The 20,781-nt window shown below is 37.1% G+C and overlaps 3 protein-coding genes across 9 annotated transcripts; 2 read left to right on the top strand and 1 right to left on the bottom strand.

Annotated features, from left to right (window-relative positions):
- Positions 1 to 968: 968 nt before the first annotated feature.
- LOC112458155 lies at positions 969 to 9,424 on the top strand. Of its 2 annotated transcripts, none has more exons than XM_025021604.1 (12): positions 969 to 1,469; positions 2,273 to 2,507; positions 3,354 to 3,584; positions 3,728 to 3,822; positions 3,989 to 4,058; positions 4,186 to 4,353; positions 4,481 to 4,878; positions 5,646 to 5,807; positions 5,986 to 6,305; positions 6,493 to 7,034; positions 7,266 to 7,492; positions 7,831 to 9,424. In XM_025021604.1, the coding sequence occupies exons 1-12, from the start codon at positions 1,462 to 1,464 to the stop codon at positions 8,003 to 8,005; spliced, it is 2,631 nt and encodes an 876-aa protein (XP_024877372.1). In that variant the 5' UTR covers positions 969 to 1,461; the 3' UTR covers positions 8,006 to 9,424. The 2 variants fall into 2 exon arrangements, with proteins under 2 accessions (XP_024877372.1, XP_024877373.1); XM_025021605.1 differs by lacking the exon at positions 969 to 1,469 and adding an exon at positions 1,884 to 2,030.
- A 2,156-nt stretch (positions 9,425 to 11,580) lies between these two features.
- On the top strand, positions 11,581 to 15,887 carry LOC112458156 (4-hydroxyphenylpyruvate dioxygenase). Its single transcript, XM_025021606.1, has 12 exons — positions 11,581 to 11,673; positions 11,863 to 11,889; positions 12,043 to 12,105; positions 12,921 to 13,025; positions 13,220 to 13,345; positions 13,555 to 13,644; positions 13,728 to 13,828; positions 14,297 to 14,374; positions 14,690 to 14,924; positions 15,189 to 15,311; positions 15,398 to 15,514; positions 15,650 to 15,887. Exons 1-12 carry the CDS (start codon positions 11,671 to 11,673, stop codon positions 15,722 to 15,724), a joined length of 1,143 nt encoding a protein of 380 aa, XP_024877374.1. The 5' UTR covers positions 11,581 to 11,670; the 3' UTR covers positions 15,725 to 15,887.
- Positions 15,534 to 19,970, bottom strand: LOC112458157 (probable nuclear transport factor 2). 6 transcript variants are annotated; one of them, XR_003041188.1, is made up of 5 exons: positions 19,567 to 19,966; positions 19,386 to 19,457; positions 18,293 to 18,391; positions 16,516 to 16,717; positions 15,534 to 15,718 (listed from the first exon to the last, which is right to left on the bottom strand). XR_003041188.1 is itself a non-coding variant. In XM_025021610.1 (5 exons), the coding sequence occupies exons 1-5, from the start codon at positions 19,672 to 19,674 to the stop codon at positions 16,604 to 16,606; spliced, it is 501 nt and encodes a 166-aa protein (XP_024877378.1). In that variant the 5' UTR covers positions 19,675 to 19,970; the 3' UTR covers positions 15,883 to 16,603. The 6 variants fall into 6 exon arrangements, 4 of the variants coding, with proteins under 4 accessions (XP_024877378.1, XP_024877375.1, XP_024877377.1 ...); XR_003041187.1 differs by having other exon boundaries at positions 15,534 to 15,788; XM_025021610.1 differs by lacking the exon at positions 15,534 to 15,718 and adding an exon at positions 17,545 to 17,652 and having other exon boundaries at positions 15,883 to 16,717; positions 19,567 to 19,970.
- Positions 19,971 to 20,781: the final 811 nt, after the last annotated feature.

Here is a 20,781-nt window from a genome sequence, read left to right on the forward strand (position 1 = left end):
TAATCGATTGTCCGACGTGGTTGTCGATGACGAAGTATTCTTCCGAACGTTCCGAACATATCTTTCGCAGAGTACTTTTGCGCAGATATTCATGGAATCTCCCAAATTAGCATCAACACGAACATCAGACGTATAAAGGTAGCCGAAAAAGTTCCTTCAAAGCGTAAATAACGTAATTCAAAATTGAAGATCAACCATGATAAGGACCGCATTTCTGTTAGGTAACCGGAGATCAAGGCAGTTTCAGCAAAACGCGACAGAAAAAAGTATAATCTAAACATAAACTGTACAGATATATATCAAATGATCGAACAATGATATATTTGACATGTTATGGTCATGATATATAAAATTAGCCGATATATCCCAGTAATCAAAATGATAGCAGTATATCGGCAGATTGCAGATTTGATAAAACATGTTTTAGCAAACTCGACATCATCTGCGTTCGCATTCAACTTATGTTCTGCCAACGAAGTCTGCTAAATAAAACGTAATCAAACAGCAGATTGGTAGCAGAAACCACACATATAGAGCCTGAGTAAATTGGCGGCAGGAACCGCGCAGAACCTGGACGGTTCCTGCAGCCTGTGTTCGATTTCTGCCGCCAATCTGCTGCTTATTATGTTAGCCAGTTGGCAGACTCTGTATTAGAACCAATTATTAATATAAAAAAAATATGCAATAGTCTTTCTGCCGACAAAATTTGTAACAGATAACTTGGCTGCCTGGGATTATGATGAGAAACCATAAGATCACCCCACAGAAGATACTTTTGTAATGACAATGTTGATGACTACAATTATTGCAGGTAAATATTGATAAATAATATATAGAATCTCATTTTTTCACCAAGATTATGTATAATTTTTTATTATTATTATTTTGAAACACGCGTGCGCGTGTAGGTAGCAGAGGTAACGTTAATAAAATTATAGTCTCTTTTCTTTTTTTATTATAAAATTGTTACGCGCGAAACATCATAGAACATTTATGCATGCTCGTGTATGTATGTACACTGCATATGAGGGAAAAAAACGTGAGAAAAGACTGAAAAGAATTGCGTGGACACAGAGTTACCGCTATATTTGTGCACGCACACAAACCACTAAGGGAGATCAATATCGGTATGGCGGCGCGGGAGGAGCGGCTTCACGCGGTGCGATCGTCCACGATCTACGGTTAAGGAAGAGAACGCGATGGCACGCGACGTTTCTCGCCGGTCGACGACGCGGCCAGACACCACGGGGTCTACGGGGTCTCGTTTTCACCGGACTACGGCCGAGCGCCCGGGATCGCATTAGCAATTAGTAGCAGGTGGAACGGTGCCGAGTGTGGAAACGTCGTTTCCCGTTGACAGAACGAGCGTACGTCAGGGAGAACGAGAGCGGGCCTCGACAGTGAGGAGACCGGTTGACAGATCGCCCGCTGCACCGGGACGACGATTAATCAACCATCACCATGGCGAAGTATGCTCGCGCGTAATCGTGCCGCCTTATCTCATTAGAATACGCACGGGCACGCACACTCGCGATTGCGGGCACGCGACGACGTGATGCTCTGTTTACTATTTCCCTCTTTCCCTGTCCTTGCGACCGCACGCAACTGCGCAACGACGACGTTCTGCAGGTTCCTCGAGAGTCTCGAGACTCGTGAAAGAGAACGCGGAGTTTCTTTTAAGCGTTCAAATCCCACAAAATTGTCTCGACGCGCGATCTCCCGTAGAGCGTGTGCCTCTCCAAGGTTGCTTTGATAGGCTGCCGCTCTGCTCTGCGGAGTACTGACGAGCTACAATTGACATATGCGACTTGTAATTTTATCTTATCTCGCCTGGATGCCGTATCGGTTACTGGGACCGCCTAATCGGTCGATTATTCGCTCGGGAATGATTCAGTCATGCACCAAAACTGAAACATTCTGCGGAAGCTGCGGAACGTGTTCTCTGCATTGCCCGGTGCAATTTTCTACAATGAAATACTTTAAGATACCTTCGCAATTATTGTCAATATATTTAAACAGATCAGATCTGGGTAAGCTGTGTGTAATCTTGTAACTGGAAACAAAAAGTAAATTTAGGCTCCCCACGAATGTTACGTAATATGGTTTATCACGTCTACAAGCTTGCTGTTTTGTTTCAATATATCCTACAAATAAGCTTAGCTTTATAATTATAATTGTTTTGATATCCAAATCTAGGCCTAGGCTTATATTCGATTAAAACTACAATAAGATAAGTTTGTCCTAGAATTCAGAACAAAACCTTCGTTTTCAGAGAGATGATGATAGTATTTGTTTACGACACTGCAAAGTGTTGTAAAGAGGAGGATGACCCTGCCGAAGCAGTTATGTACTTTCATCCGGCTTGGGTATCTCTTACGCAGAGACTGGCTCTGGCGGGACAGTTAATGGGAGTGCATCACTTCCTGACAACGTCGTTTTCAGCGCCACGCTCTATCACGTTGCAAGGCGGAAAATTTGTGTTAAAAAAGTTCGGGCAATATGTATTGGTAAGTGCATTTCACTGCGGAACATTCAATTGCTATTGTGTGATACGATAGGGGTCCGATTTTGACCACGTTTGCGATTGATCACAGCCATTCATAATGACTGGTGCCTAGAGTTTTTCCACTGGACCAGTGTGAGTGGGTGTGATACGATTTTAGATAAAATGTAACTTGAGAGCTGTATATACAAACAGATAATCTATAATATAACATTATTCACTGAGAAAAAAAAATCGTAGATTCAAAGAAATATTATTTGATTCAACTAAATGCAGGGGTCACGGGCTGTCAAGCTAACATTTGTTAATTCAAAAAATATTATATTTAAATAGATTTAGAATTTCTTGATATTACCCACGTATATTTGATTTAAATATATTAATATTTGCATTAAACAAATCACTACAACTAAACGAGTTTAGTCAAATTTACAACATTTTTTTCTCAGTGTTGTAATTGAGTGGTTATAATATAGTTATGTACTCTAAATAAATGTTAATCACTAAATAGTAATATTAGCTTTTAAGTAAGTAATAATATTAGCTACTAAGTAATATTAATATCAAAAACAAGAATATCAATATCAGTATTAAGCTTCAAAGTAGCCTGGCTTTTCTCAAAACTCCTCCAAGAAATATGGAGTACACACGTCGCATGATGTTTTCTTTACATATATTATTGCGTTTTGTATTGTTCGATATTGATAGAGACGTTATCTGGTGACACCATTCAATCGTCGCAATATTTACAAAGAGCTAATATGTATGTTCGTTGTGGTTCACAACTCAATAGCCATTTAGGAGATTAATCGTAAGTTTAATCGTAAATTACGTTGTTTAATTTTGTTAGGCAGTGGGGACTGATAGAAACATACACGACTGGATACTCGAGAGACGCGCCGACACTCTGGAATCGTTGTTGAAATTCTTTCACTGCGACCTCGTCCAGATACTGGAATCCCTCAATAACGATCGTAATAGATTCACCGAGAAATTGTATCAGATGTTTGAGACCTATCTGCCAATTCTTCAACATAGTGCCAATCTATTTTCCAACATTCCTGTTATTAAGCTTCCAAAGGTTAGTACGGATAATACTAAGTACAAAAGCAAAATGCTGCGAGATAGAAAAATACCGAATATAGATACGAATATCAAAACAATTATAAATTTATACGATTTTATATATTTCCTCTCTCGCAATAAAAGTTTCTTTTAATGTAGAGTGCCAGCAACATATTCCTGGAAGGAATGCAAGTGTTACAGCATTGTCAAGAGATAAATGGCATTTTGGGCGGAGCGTTATTTTACAATAACAAGTACGAAACAGACATCCATAAGTAAAATCATATTGTTGCTTCAATATCGCGTTCTAATATTTTTTCAAACATTAACACTAATTATATATTCTGATGTTATTAATTGCTGTTAGTTACTTTGGTCTTTTTAAGATCACCTAATCTTTATCAATCTTCTTTCTTTCAGGATAGTCTCAACGCAGCTGGGAGCAGATCTAACGAAACAAATAGTCATAACGGATCCTTACAGGATAAAGGTATTTCTTTGATTAGACTTGAAAATTAAATGTAAATGTAGCTGATCGAATAGAATGACGCGTACTGGCTTTTAGCGAAATCGATCGCTTCTGTTGATAAGAAATTCATAATGCATTGAATTTGAAGGCTCCTGCGGAAAGGATACCCACGGAATTTCACTTGCCGATCGGTGTTCAATTGTTACAAGTGTACATAGAGCGGAAGCAATTCGCAAAATTAATGCAAGAAGCGAATAACGAGCGGTACTACAATTCGTGTCTAGATACCGTGACCAAGAAAATATTACAGAGGAAGGTAGGTGTAGGACGCGATGACACAATATAAATATATAAAATCTAATTAGATATCCTGACTTTTCAATAAAAGTTATAATAACCGACCACTTGTAGATCGCCTTGCGTTCAATTCGATGAACTTTCAGACCGTATCTAAGACCGGCGTCAAGGAACCACCCATTACGTCCGGCATGAAGCGGGATACATCGAAGATTTTCACGGTTCCCGAGGAAGGTGAACTGGACTCGACGAATTACCCGCCGGCGCCGGCTCAATATGTGTCGTCCGTGCCGCTTGCGGTCAAACACGACTCACCGATCAGACGCAAGCAAGAAATCAAGTCAGAACGTCCCAAGGGTGGTGTCACTGCCAATCCGCTCACGCCCAGTGTCTGCGCGACACCGTTGAAGGACGTGGACCGGGTGTTACACGGGAACGCCATGCTCATCTGCTCGTCTGAGAGCGGCGGTGAAAACGAGGGACTTAGAAGCTCGTCGAAAAGTGATGACGACGACATTCCCGACGTCGTTAAAGAAGCGCTCAGGTACATGTTTATTTTTAAATTAATTTTTAGAAATTCTGTGAAACTTAACCCTTCGTCCCACTAGGTGGGTCGTTTTCGTCCGGGCAAAAATCAAATGTAGTTGTAACTTTTGCAAACGCGTAGAAATGGCGCCACTGCGCATCCGTAAAAAAAGTTATGCTCCCCGAGAACCCGCCTACCGAGTTTTAAGGCGCCAGACCCCCTCCAGCCGTCACAGGAGACACGTAATTCTTGAAAAAACGAGGTTGGCGGCGAACACTTAAGCACTTCATTTCAAAATAATTGCATGCAATATTTTTTTTATGAAAGGTACGTTTTTCCCCTTCAATTTCTTTTTTTATTCATTTCGATATCTTTATTTGTCTTAAAGTTATGATTTTTTGAGTAAAAGATGATTTTACAAGTTGTAGTTGTAGTTGCTCCATTTCTTAAATAAAAAATATGTGAAAAAATTAAATTGCTTATAATTTTATGATTGATACTTCAAATTGAAGGTTTGACTTACCTTCATGAATTTTTTCAGATTTTTTGTAACACTTTAACATTTAAAAAAAACGTCAAGACGAAAACGACCCACCTATGCGGCGTAAAGGTGCCAAAAAAACCTAGTGGGACGAAGGGTTAAGATTATGCACTTCGAAGTTACTTTTACAAAGTTTCATTGAAATCGGAGGTGGACCGTTTTCGAAACTTTCATCCCGAAGTAAGCTTGGTGACATATAATTGTCCAGCTTGCAAAATAATCGAATTTTGATTACATATAATAGATGTAAACGCCTGAACAAGCTGAGAAACGCTACTTCGAAGAAGAAACTGATAAAGAGGAAAGATCCCGACAGGAAGAGCATGAGCCTATCGGACTTGACGTCATTAATCAAGCCACGTTTAAACGGTATTCCCAGGGCTCGTCAACAGGAACTAGACAAAATGTAATTGAATTAATGCTATAGCTACCCGATTACTGAATACGTATGATTATTGAGTCGGTAATTGCGTTTTAAAAAATAATGGAATCAAACCCATTGTATAATGCAGACGAACTTAATTTCTATAAAACGAATGTTCTATAAAACTAATTTTATTTTAATATTTCTATTCTATTAACAGACTATGCAAATTAAATGAAGTCTCGCCGGACGATCCGAATTCACCCCGGCGGAAATTCACCAGAAGTAACATGCGGCATTCGCGCACTATCGTTGATCCCTGTTATCCCGTCTTCCGATATGATGGTCTACCAGTTTCGCAATCTTTGTATGAGCAATACATCGCCTCGCACTGCGAGGAGCTGCGCGATAACGACGGCGTTCACGAGCGTCGTAGCGATGACGACAATCTACAATCGAAAAGCCTGCCAAGCGACCTGACGAGCGCGAAATTACCGATAAACAGCAGCCGGAACTCAATCACGAAGGATGATCGCGAAGGTACGTTATTTAAATGAGCTAAAAATCTAAAAAAAAATTTTTTTTTAACATAAAAAGTAGAATGCATTTCCAACGTTGCTAAAGAGAGGAGTAATAGCAGTAAAAATAGTAACAACAATAGTAGTGTCGTGAATGTTCTAGTGTTCGAAACATGTTTCAAACATTTGTTTTAAATATAAACCTTCAGAATGCGCCAAACCTGGGTATGACAAGAGCAAGCAAGAGACGTACAAGAGATCGATGAGTCTGCCGCTGAAGCCGCTCAACGTCGTCGCTGAAGTGTCCAACGGCGACGATCGGCGGAAATCGACGTCGGAGTGCGGTGGTGCTGGAAGCTCGTTTGAGTTTCCGCAGAGACGGAAGCTGGACGGTTTACAGTTGACGCCGCTGATGTCGAAGCTGAGTCTGCTGGCTGACGAACGAACCAGCGGCTTCTGCAGTCGCGAGACCACGCCGAGCGAATTCCGCGATTTGTCCGGATTTTCCGGTGGTGCGACAGTCACCGCGACAACGACAACGACGAATCAGCTGATCCGGCAAAAACTGGAGTCCGTCGAGAAGGAAGCGAGCGATGGTGAGGATGAGCTGGAGGAAGACTGGGTCAACAAGGATGAGCCCACCGCCTGTCTCGTGAAGACCGAGCTCTTTCTCTGCGGCTATCAGAATATGGTGCTGGTGTTGCTGATGGAAAACGGCACCGCGAACAATCCGGATTTGATACATGCACTGGTAAGTGTGAAAAATTTATATGTTCTGGAATTTATTGGATTTAAATGTTTAAAAAATTACGATGAAAATTACGAAGGATTATTTTTGAATAATAATATAATAGTGCCAATTTTTAAGAGAAAAATTGATACAATAATTAAAAGATTATGGAATAATTGCCCGAAATATTCTCAAATGTTATTTCTGTAAAGACGCGGATAACAGTCATAATAAATGATTTGTTTCGTATAGTGGCATACCTGTGTGAGTACGTTGGGTAAGCTCGAATCGCGACTGCAGCAGTGCCTAGAACCAATGCCATCCACGGAAAATAAAGAGTTGTACAGTATTCTGAATGTGGATCCGCAGTGGGACACAGTGCAGCGTTCCGGACTTTGGGGCGTTACCGAGCTGGACATCGTATCCTGCCTTCACGACAGATTTACGCAAGCCAGAAGTTTGACAGACATTATCGTCAGGTAATTACGAAACTCTTCATTCTTTACAAACTAAAAAAAGTTTCACTGTTTTTTATTTTATATCTAATTTATATTACGTAAAACTTTTTTTTCGTGAATTAGTTTTAGTTTTGTCCTTGTAAGACAAACATTTTCTAATAGATGATTAAAATCATGTTAATTACGATGTCTTTGTGTAACGCTTTATTTTGTTAAGTTACAAGTTGCAATATTTGCCGAAAATTTAGAAATTCTTATAACATTATGTGGATTATGGCGAGCGAATATGTTGAGACGTTTACGACAGGAATCGAATTTGCCGAAAGATCCTGACATAAAAGAATATTTTGATTGAGCAGAACGGAAGACACGGTAGTTTACGGTAACCAGAGCGGAGGAGTAGAAGTTTTCTACCAGCAAGCGGTGGCACCAGGTACTTTTGCGGCGCTTCCTACCCCAGCGGATCTGATGGGGATCGTGGCTCTCAAAGCAAAGCGTCGATTGGAAAGAGATCACGGGATCGTGTTACTGTAAATCCAGAACTGCGCGTTACTTCTTTTTCTTTTTTTTGCCAGAAAAAAAGAGTAGGATAATGCATACGTTCACAATTTCGCTTGTTTGCTCTCGGCAAGAGAGATCATCATATCCAGTACAAGAGAGGAGAATCGTACGTTATTTTGACGGGATAATTTTAACAACGGAAGATATACGGCTTTTCTACGGCGTATTTTTGTAATCTGTGATTTTCCAACATACCGAGCGTAATTCCAGGAGAATTGGCTGCGATCAAAAAGAGCTTTTATATACCACTGTGGTGTACCCATGCATTCTTATCGTGTAATACCGGTCGAAACATTTTTTACGATAACGGATCGTCGACCAACCAATTTGTATACTTTACCGTTTCATCGATAGTGCAAATTGATATCATAGCAAATGTTATTTGTATTATATATGTTATTGTATATAAGATGTCTTAGGATCGACGGAAAGTGGATAGCATTATTGTTCTTAAAACTTGGAGACAGTTTTTAGAATTTTGATCTATCAGTATATCATGAGACATATCTCAGTAGATTCTGATTTATAGGCCATTAGAAATGAGAAGTCTTTCAGGAATCAGACTTCGAAAGAGAAGATAAGTAATGTAACATTGTATTTAATTTTTGAAGCGAGTTTTACGTCAATAAGATTTTTATTTGATTAATTACACAATTTGCCGTCTATATAATTATTATAAAAATACTTGCTCTGTCTATTATTTAAGAGTTACTAGAGAGTTACTATGTAGAATATTAATATCTGAAAAAAAATTGTTGACTCTCCAAATGTGAGGTACACTGTATCTTCATTGATTCTCGGACATCCTGTATAGAGTCGATTTATTGTACATGTACATAACGAGCCGTTAGTAACTTATTTGCATTTTAATCAGCGCGAATCAGACACTCAGTTTTAGAGGATAGTTAAGGGTATATATTCTCCGAAAAAGAAAGACGGAAATCAGTATTCCGCGAACGCGCTACATCCAGTATTTCTAGTCGTCCGAATTGCTTTTGTAGGGGAAAAATAGAGACGATAATAATATTGCAAAAATCATCTGCTCGACATTGTCAATTTTAATGTAAAAAAATATTTTATGCGACATTTTATGCGCAACGTTACCCGTCATCGGTGTTGAATCCGTTTTTGTCTCGCAAGATTTACATAAAAATGTCGATGATCTCGCGCAGGAATCTTCCGCGAGACAAGTTTTTCATTACAACGATATGTAATATTTCCAAATATTTATATTGCGATTAATTTATGCTAATATATTGCACCGACGAGATTTTTGGCGAGCAGAGTTGAATCATGTTATGTCATTGTCTGAATTTTCTAATGACTTTCTCTGTATTCGATAGTCCATGTGTTTTGTTTGAGATCTAATAAAGCAATTTATCATTCTTTAAATACTTTCTTGATCTTGTTTTTCGGTGCGTCCTATGATTTTTTGTATAATAATATTAATTAAAATTATTTATTTAATTATATAAATTATAATTATTGTATAATATAATGTTTAATTATATAATTGTTAAAAATTAATTTAAATAATTATATATCGCGAAGTGACAATCGATTGAATGCTACTATGCTTCTGATAAATGGATGAAGTTTAAATTAATAATAACAGAGGCAGGCACTGTATTTATCACATAGCACATAGCTAATAGCTACTGCATCATCGAAGCGTTTAACGTAAACAACAAAAAAGTATGCTCCAATCTAATATTACGTATAAATGCATAAATGCATTAGAGGGTGTGTACGCAGAAAATTCTGCATTCTAACACCAGGCGACATAAATATGTTTGCTACGTGCTGCGGAAAGTGAGATGTTTATGCGAAAAACTTTTAATATGCCGAAGGTGACAAATAAAATATTCGATGTTATTCGATTTCATTGAAGCGAATGAGAGAGATATAGAAAAATCGAAAAAGGGCATTTTATCGTACCATCTAATCGCTCTTTACGAGTGAATTCCGTTTCACGCATGATGCGCATAATGCATCATTTATTCTTGTTTATTTGGTAAACAACAAAAATGAATAATGCATTATGCGCCCTATATATATTGCGATTTTTATATAAATGCTTTTTTTAGGAAGAAATCCTTTTTTAATCGTTTCTATTTATTCGACTTTACCATAGCATTTATATTTCTCAATTCTTTCCACGTTTCTTTACTGCAATTTGAAAAATCGCAAATATTTTTAAAATAATCTTCTCGCTTTGTGTAATAATCGGAGTTATCAGAAAATTACCGGAATTATATATATATATATATATATATATATATATATATATATATATATAGAAAATAACTGTAAATGGAAGTAAAATCTTTTATGATGCAATAGGATTGTCACCTTCAAAGACCTTGCTTATATGTTGTCACACACGTGGCATGACATACGTGCTCTACGATTAATCGGAGAAATGTGTTTTCTTATGCCTTATGCTAATTAAGAAGGCGAGCCCACCTCGAATGCGTGTCGTTGAGTGTGTCCCAGCTGTAATGACGCATTTAATTAAGCTCACTCACTGCAGCCATCTTGAATTAATGATGTCAGAAACGAGAAAATATATCATATATAAAAATTTTTGCAATGTTATTAAAATAAAAATGTTTTAATTAAATATCTTATCGCTTTGTATAATAATTGGAATTATCAGAAAATTACCTATGAAAAATAAAAACTCTAATGAAAATAAAACTTATGATGTAATACTGGGAATCTTCAAAGACCTTGTTTATGTGCTGTACATATGTAGCACGGGATACCTACGTGCTCTATAGGATTAATCGGAGAAATGTTTCCTTATGCCTTATGCTAATTAGTAAGGCGAGCCCACCTCGAATGCGTGTCGTTGAATGTATCCCAGCTTTAATGACGCATTTAATTAAGACTCCGGTTCATTGCAGCCATCTTGGATTGATGATGTCAGAAGCGAGAAAATATATCATAAAAATTCTTGCAACGTGCATTAAAATAAAAATGTTTTTCAATTAAATAGCATATATGTAATCGATAGAATAGATTTTTAAAATATACCGAAAATACTTCCCTTTTGAAAAATCAATAAATAACCCATATATATATATCGAATTAAATTGTGCCTAATCAAAAACGAAAACAAGCTGTTTAACAGCTGCCGAATTGAAATAAATCTTTGCTTTCTTGCTGTTAAATTATAACAAAATGAGTCTTCAGTATATTTTAACTACGACAATTATTTTAAACATAAAAACACTACACTACAACGAAAAATGATGCTGTAGTCTGTACGTTGCAAGAATAAATTGCTAAATAATAAAAAGCTATTTTTAATTATCTTATAGTTTACAATTTTACTAAGAGTGACGCTGTTGCGTACTGTCAATATGGACTTGGCATTCGGCAATCAAGCCAGCAGGATTCTTAAAAAAAAAAAACCTGCCTTCGTCACCGGTCTGATTTATGGACCGCCGATCATGAAGAACGTGGCGCAAACAAGCCTCCGTCGTAGACCAATAGCGTGACACGGCAGGCCCGTGGATCGTCGGTGGGCTCGATATTTAAAGCGGAACTCAATGTGCGCTCCACAATAATCGAGTGCTCGGTATCGTCATAGAAGATACTTTTTACCGCTTTCCTTGATTTTGAAAGCCATCATGGTAAGTTGGAGAACTGTCATCTGGTAACAGAGTCATCATTTTTATAATTTAACTTGATTATTGATTGAACAGTACGATTGCTTATCTAATGTGCAATTGTCCAACACTTATAATTCGCAAAGATAAACTTTTCTGAGATCTTTTATTTGTCCAACATCAAAATAATAAATTCTTCGCGTTTGCTTCCAGACGAGCTACACCGATAAAGGACCCCAGGTAGACATCACTTCTTGTTAAAGTGTTGGGAAGAAAAATAAGTTGTTTTCTCGCCTGATGGAATTACTACTACTATTTAGAATTTATACATAGTGATTATAATTATAAAGAATTACTACTAGAAATGTGACGCGCAATATTGATATTTTTTAGCCCATTGGAGGAAAATTCATCAGTTTCGATCACATAAAATTCTGGGTCGGAAATGCGAAACAGGTAAATTCTCATATACTGAATGTTTTTTAATACGTGAGAAATATCGTAGGAAAATAAACAGCAATCATAAATGTATATTCTCTAAAAGTCGAAAAGTGAAATATCATTCAAAACGAGAAAATGCAAGTGTAATAAAAAATAAAAATTGAGTCTGTGCACTTAATTCGAGTAATTCGCCACTCTAAGAAAAAGTAAAAGGGCACTCTTTTCGAGTGCAAAAGATCAGTGTCTATAGGAGTGAATTTAGAGTGGAAAATTTCACTCTGTTAAAGTCATTTATCAGTTAATCTTTAGTGAATCGTGATTTACTCTATAGTTTTAGAATGAGATCGTATCACTCTGATAGAGTATAGTCACTCTAAAAATTTGAGTGAAAAATTCACTCCTACTTTATGAGTGCCCGCATTTACTCAAATTAGAGTACTCTCTAATTTGACAATCCTCTCTTTTGGAGTGACTATCGCAATCACTCTAATATATTAGTGGCGAAACCATTCTATGAGACTTAGAGAGTAGTATTCAATATAATTCTGTTCTTTATCTATAGCTGCATTTGAGTTTTATCAGTTTTATCAAGATACTATGTACATAAACTTGTTGATTTTCTGCCCTAAATTCGTGTTCATAATGTTTCCTACATACTAAGAAACGCCTCGTATAAAGAAAATAGAATATAAGAAACAAAATAAAATCTAAAAATGCATCCAAGAGACACACGTATGTGCGCAGCGAACAGATCGTGTATTTTTACGCGAGTATCCGAGATTTTGAGATAGATTACATATACGTGAAGGTAAAACACAATTGCTCGTTAGGCTGCCAGTTTCTATCGATGCAGGATGGGGTTCCAGCCGTTTGGATATCGCGGTTTGGAAACTGGCTCCAGACGAATAGCCGCGCATGTAGTGAAACAGAACAAAGTGAGTAACTTTAAACGCACGCACGAATGTGTAAGCACACACAGTAAAATAAATCAAAATGTAACGTTATAGAAAAAATCTTCAATAGATTTACATTATTCAATAGTTTATTTAAAGAGTAGCGTTATTTTCGAAATCTTGCATATGATCTTCCGAAACGCATAGTTTCCTAATCATCAGGATCGTAATCATAGATAGTGTTCGTGTTCGAATCCCCGTACGAGTCTGATAATGAAGAAATGTCGGATCATCTTTCTCGACATGGGGACGGCGTGCGAGATGTTGCGTTCAACGTTGAAGATATCGACACCATTGTGAAGGTAAGAAACAAAGAAAATGCTTTTTCTTTGCCTAAAAAATACAAGTTCCTTTATTAGTAAAATTTCCACGTTGCAAGATAAAATATCCTTTCCGGAATTAAAATAGGCATAATTAAAAATAGCGTCAAAAATTTTTTCCTATCGGAAAATAATAGTAAAGTCATTTTCAAGTTGTCTTTACTGATATTTTAAACAATGCATGCCAAAAGATTGCCAAGAAAAGGGGCGCCGAAATAGTGCGCGACATATGGGAGGAAAGCGACGAATATGGCACTGTGAGGATGGCCACTCTGAAAACTGTAAGTATAAAAAATGATACTTCTCTACACGATCTCCGATATCGTCATATTCTAGATGTCAATTGATTCAACGCCACTTTCAGTATGGCGATACGCTCCATACGCTTGTCGATAGGATGAAGTACAAGGGTTTCTTCCTGCCGGGCTTTGCAAGGCCATCGGAGGATACTCTTCTCAAACAATTGTGCGTATGCAAAAGCGCGATTCCTCATACAGTAGCAACTAACAAAAGCTACACTGTAAAAAATTTAATGTCCCAGAAAGTCCACTCTAAATTTTGTGTTAAAATAACACAATGCATGAGTTATTTTAACACAAAATTTAGAGTGGACTTTCTGGGACATTAAATTTTTTTACTGTGTAGAATCATCTCGCTTTAAAAAAAAAAACTGGAATATTTTAACAATATCTTAATAATTTAATAATAATGTCTTAATGTTCTTCCTTGACGAAAAAAAATATCCTTTACTCACACATTAGAAAAGTAAAGGATAATTTTTATTTTAAATTCCAAGATATCCTATAAAATATCCTACAATTTTAATCTCTCATATATAGAGTACAAAAGAAACGTAAAGAATACTCGAGTAGCTCGATAGGATAGGAGACTAACTTTAAACTTAAACTATATCGATATATTTCTCTTTCATAGACCAGAAATACATTTAAATTTCGTGGACCATGTGGTGGGTAATCAATCCGACAAACAGATGGAACCCGTTGCGAAATGGTATGTAGATTTATTTACGTGTGAACGTAAAAATGTTTATGCTAATGAGAAGTCGTATATAATTCAGTGCATTTTTCTCTCGATTTTAAATAATAATTAAAAACAGCATTTGTTACAATTCATTAGTGATACAGTAATTGAGTACATTAATATATTAAAATAGTATATAGAATAAAATGCGTAATAAAGTTTACGTTACACTCTCATCAAATCACAGATAAACATTCAAAATTTTTGCCGTAGGTAAAATATTCTTACGCTAAAAAATAGAATATTAAATTAAATGAAGATTCCTCTCTTTTTTTTCTCTCTTAGGTACGAGGAATGTTTACAGTTTCATAGATTCTGGTCAGTCGACGACACGCAGCTGCACACGGAATATTCCGCGCTACGATCCATCGTGATGACGAACTGGGAGGAGACTGTAAAGATGCCGATCAACGAGCCCGCGTCAGGGAAGAAACGCTCCCAAATCCAGGAATTCGTCGAATACTACGGCGGCGCCGGCGTGCAACATATTGCCCTCAATACCAGTGACATTATTGCAGCGGTAAGTAATTGAGTGTTCTAATTGCATTTGTGCGTAACGTGTCCTACAAGACACGACTATGCAGTATAGTAGCAGCTTTAAAAAAACTAGCTTTTTGGTCACAAAATGGTCTCTTAACATTTTTATTCTGATTTTTAATAATTAATAATAATTGACATATAGTTTCGATGTTTTTAATTTATTAAATTAAGATATTTTCTAGGAAATGTCGCGCGCTCGCAATAAGTTCCTCCGCACATTCATTCTAACGCTCCATTTTTGCAGATAACGAATCTGCGTGCCAGAGGGATGGAGTTTCTGGACGTGCCCGATAGTTATTACGACATGCTCAGAAACCGCCTGGAAGCCAGTGGCACGAAAATCGTGGAGGACTTGGATATACTACAGGTACCTTTATTGATAGTGAATTAGAACAACTCTGGTACAAGTTGTAACGCGTTTACTGTTAATTCGATTGCGTTATCGCTTTGCAGAAATTAAAGATATTAATAGACTACGACGAAAACGGATATCTTCTACAAATATTCACGAAAAATATGCAAGACCGACCGACGCTGTTCATAGAAGTCATACAGAGGCGCAACCATAACGTAAGTATTGAAAAAAGGTTGTAGAATCTAATTTTACATCTACGATCTTTACAAAATTTACTAACACCTAAAAACTCGAGAAATATCAACTAGTATTTAAATAATCGTAAATTTAATTTGTCATTTCTTCTTTAGGGTTTCGGCGCCGGCAATTTCCAGGCGTTGTTCGAAGCGATCGAATTGGAGCAAGCAAAACGTGGAAATCTGTAGAATATCAACATTGCCGCTGATATATTTGAAAAATTGAAACCGTTAGCCGGCAGTTAAAGTAATCCTATAAAAGAGTGAAGCATGAGTATCTTTGTACTTAATTGTGTATTGTTCTACTTATATAATGAGATATCACATTAAAAAGTATATTATACATATAAAATCTGCCCCGAGATTTATTCAGCACCATCTATCCTGATACATATCACTATTGTTAATAATTCGTTCACATTATAATAGAGCTGTATGTTTTGTCGCGACCGAAGAAAATGTCAAGGTTTTTACGTTTCCCTCTGTGGAATAGATAATCAACTTGTCCGATTAATTCCGTATTCTTGTATTTAATGGCCAACATTTTTTTTCGTATTACAAAAATACACAGCATTTTAAATGTAAAATATGTTACAATACATTTCAAAGCGTAGTAATGCAAAGATATTACCTGCCGTCAAAAATTAAACTCTCTCGATCAATGAGATATCTATGTGTGCACGTTGTGCTAGTACGTATGTAACTAAGAAATGTAAATTTCGAACAACATATATACATATATATATCTGTGTGTATGCATATATATCTATATATATATATTGTACAGAGAAAAGCGACGAAATTACTTAAAACTGTGATATCAGATGTTTCTCGATTCATTTTTTTTTTATCGTGGCCAAGATATAAGCGGAGAGATATTCTTCATATAAAATGTAATATTATCTATAGAAAGAACAGGGATAGGGATAGGTAGGATGTGGTCGTGACGAGAGGGTTATTGATGAGATTAGGTGGCTCACTTATTAATCGCGATCTCCAGGGCATCCGGTCGCTCGACAACCTGTCTGCTCACACGCTCATCGCGAAAATCAGCACGATCTTCCTCGTTCATGCGCTATCATGAATGTTAAGGCGAAAGATATCGTGCTGACAGTAGTATGAATTACCCATTGGCTTCAACACAAAACATTGCGAGAAGGCGTGTGGGGGATCCTCGTCTGCCTGTAATTAAACGCAAGCTATATATTACATATAACAATGTGTTAAGTAGCACTTAATTATAAAATAATATTGATGTTAATGTTAATTACATTAATTATTGAAGTATTATATGGTTCACACAATTTTTAATGTTAAAAATACAGAAATAAGTTTTTAAATGTTACTCCACATTATGATTTAATCATTGTTCCAATTTGTTCAGCAATTTAATCTTGTATCAAACTATCTACTTGTAACGCGTCGAATTAAATCAGTGATCCCAGACTCGTAAATTTGTATTTCACAGAAGTCGGCTACTTGTGGCTCGTGGCTTGCGTCTGAGATCTCCGAATTAGATACATTTCATGGATATCTCTACTCCATATAACATGAAATGTATAAATAACGTTAATATAATTGCCTCGCATTATTTTATAACGTAATCATTTTAGATTAAATAAAATATACGTTTTCTTTTTAAAGCAAGATACATTAATGAAAAGATAAAATTGCAAAGAGAAATATTAATTAAAAATAAAAATAAATAGCAAACGTATTGAAAAAAAAATATCAAGCTGCGAATTAAAGCAATCGCAGAAAATGTTAATAAAATTTTCAAGTTATCACAATCACAATTAATCTTAAACATAACAGATTTTTAGCACAGCCTATAGAGATGTGGAGATAAGTTACTGAGTTCTATTGGTCCAGAAATTTTGTGCTGAATCAAGATAAAAAAACGAAAGCGATATGCAGCGAATACATGATGCAAAACATCGGACAAGGCTTGCCTGTTAACACGGTACACAGAGCAACGAAGAAGATTTTGCGGTACCTGATACCTAAACCGTGTCGTGTAACGCAAGTCTGAAGATGTCGTGTTGCACGTAAAAACTGGTACCGATCGGCTTCAGGATAAATGTCTGGATGTACGCGTGAGGTTGATCTTCGTCAGTCTGCACGATCATCAATAATCGTTGAATAGTTTTCTTTTTAATTTGAGGTATCGATGAAACCCGCTTACTACAGAGAACTTATTTCCCGTCTATAATTCCTACCTATAGGTTCTATTCTATTTCCGTCTATGGGCCTTGGTACATAGAAAAACTTAAGCAGTAAAACTTAAGCAGTAAGAAATCAACAGTATGGATTCGCTACCGCTTAGGGCCGTGCCTTAAGTTCTTGACTGTGATTGGCTGATTTGCTTACTGCTTGGGTTTTACTGCTTAAGTTTTTCTATGTGCCAAGGCCTTATATTTCCCATATGTTAAAATCAGTCTTATTCAAGAAAGTCTATAATTCTAATAGATACACCATATCTAGTATTAACTTATTTTTGTACAAATACGTGTGCAAAAATCAAGCTTACAGAATCGTTAAAAATTGAGAATTAAATTACTGAACTGATTGGTTTAGTATAAAACATAAATCTTACATATGCTTTAAAACATAAAATTTTAGTATTTTTAAAAATAATTTTATTACTTTTTATCACAATTCAACTTAACATTGCCTTCATTAGATAATTAATTGCATTTTGTCGCATTAAACGCTTTTTAATGAATATTTCTTTGTTACTAACTGTGGTTTCCTTACCTGCAACCTTCCTAATACATTAATGAGAACTCCGCCATCAAACATCGGTTGCGAATCGATCGCTGTTATTATCCGATTTATTTTTTGAAAGGATAGGCTCTGGAAAAGAAAATAAAATTAATATAATAGCGTATTACTTTTCATATGCCAATTTTTTTAAATCAAATTTACAATAATAATAGTGAAATAAGATTAAAATATAAAGATTGACCAAGTACAAGCCAAACATATTTGGTAAAATGTAAATACAAAATCTAACGTACAACAAATATCTTGCATACAAATATTATATATACATATATCTTATATCTAGGTTCTATCGTCTCTGTCTAGCTCCATCTTTGATTTCATCTACTTTAATTTTAGAATTCTTAAACTTCATGATACTTTTAAGTCAGAATATAACCTTTCTATTTACAAATAGACCAGTTAGAGATGTCGAATAAGTTTCTAGAGATTCTCTCTAGTAATAAACTCTCCAAGTTTAAACTACTCCGAAAAAATAAAAATATAAAGATCATATTAAAAGTATATTAATCCTCTTTCTGTATACGTGGGTCTATGGCGTCTGAGCCAAAATGATATCTTCGTATCTGTAAAACTTGTAAGCTCGACAGAAAATGTTAAATAAACGATATTTATCAAAATAACTATAAAATTGTCAACTACAATATAGATAGATATTTTGTAAAACTTCAGATTTTTAAAAAATACTTTAAGAAAAATACTTAAAAAAAAAGCGTCAAACATAACAGACCTACGTATACACTCCGAGGGTGCAAAAAAACATATGGACAGAGGGTTAAACACTAATAATCTTCTATACAATATCCTACAAAAAAAGCTATGAAGATTATCATCTTCTATGAAGAGACCATTTCTTTGAACATATAAATTCCTCTTGAATCCTACTAATGCTGCGACTCAGATGATCAATGATCCACTAGTAAGAATAGACTAGTTGCAAGGGCACTTTTTCGAAAGCCCGAAAGAAAAAAGATACCTCTCGCATGACGGATTTGGATACAAATATGTGGATGTGAGGTACTGCAACCGCATTGATTTCAGATCGGCGGAAGAAAATTTTACTCACAGTTAACTTTTCCATGATTTTGATAGCGCCTTGTATCTGCAAGCCCTCGAACGTCATGAAGGATGTCTCCGCCTGCAAAAAAAGGTTATGTCAGTCGGTCGCGAGGCCGGGCGAGGAAATCACGCGAGGGAGAATTGCGGGACGGGACTGGTCCCATGAACTGGTCGAGGGATCGTCTTACATTGTACATGTTTATGAGGTTCGGCCTCTGCGTCGGATCGTCGAACATCGCGTAATATTGTTGGACGAAACCCTTGCCGATCGCCTCGTACGGCACGTTCATCGCCATGGTGCTGTGCAACGGCCCCGACCGACAGTTGCGACCGGCGAAATGGCGATACGGCGAAAGTCAGACACGCCGATTATCACGCGACTGCTCCACCGCCTCCTTCTTGCCTCCGGGTGCTCCACGCACGTTCCGTCTCGACCTTGGGCCCTACAGTTTCCTACGAGCGCGAAGCGCCGTGCGACATCCCTCGTGCCGTATATACGAGTAGGAAACGAGCGATCGCGCGGACTTCTCTCGCGATACATCGAGATCGAGGACCGCAGGGAACTTCTCGAACGTTCGGCGGCAACTGCACTCCTCGACACTCTCGCGCGCTCTTTGCACTCTGCGCGCCGCGCAGGGCGCGCAGAACGCGCACTCGTCTCGCTTCAAGTCGTGGAAAGTGCAAACGGTGCAAACAATCAGCTGTGTGCGCGTTTATGCCCGGTCTACAATGGATGTCGGAAGTCGGAGTCGTAAGAAATTGACCAATCACAGTTCATTATTCTTCGGCCGCAAGGAGAATAATAGATTGTGATTGGTCAATTTCTTACGATTCCGACTTCCGACATCAATTGTAGACCGGGCCTTAGGGCCCGGACACACACTTTTTCGTAACAGTAACAGTAAAGTTTCGACCAATCGCGTTGCTCGAATCCAGAACGTACGGCCATACGTTCCCGAATTGAGCAACGCGATTGGTCGAAACTTTACTGTTACTGTTACAAAAAAGTGTGTGTCCGGGGCTTTAAAGCTGGCCACACACACTTTTTCGTAACAGTAACAGTAGGATTTCCACCAATCGCGTTGCTCGATTCGAAAACGTACGGCCGTACGTTCCCGAATCGAGTAACACGATTGGTCGAAATCCTACTGTTACTGTTACGAAAAAGTGTGTGTCCGGGCCCTAAAAGCGGGGAGCACACACTGGCCTAGTTTACACCGATCTCTTGATACGCGTATCATATAGTATATTTGAACTGATCAGCCAATAATCAGACTTATTTACTAGTTATTTACTATTTAATACGCGTATCAAGTGATCGGTGTAAACTAGGCCACTTCTGCACAACGCATAATACGTAAGCATAAGAAAATTGATTGGTCTATTTCTTTATGCACATGTGT

Source organism: Temnothorax curvispinosus, unplaced genomic scaffold (assembly GCF_003070985.1).
Source record: "Temnothorax curvispinosus isolate PA1 unplaced genomic scaffold, ASM307098v1 QBEX01008747.1, whole genome shotgun sequence".
NCBI lineage: Eukaryota > Metazoa > Arthropoda > Insecta > Hymenoptera > Formicidae > Temnothorax > Temnothorax curvispinosus.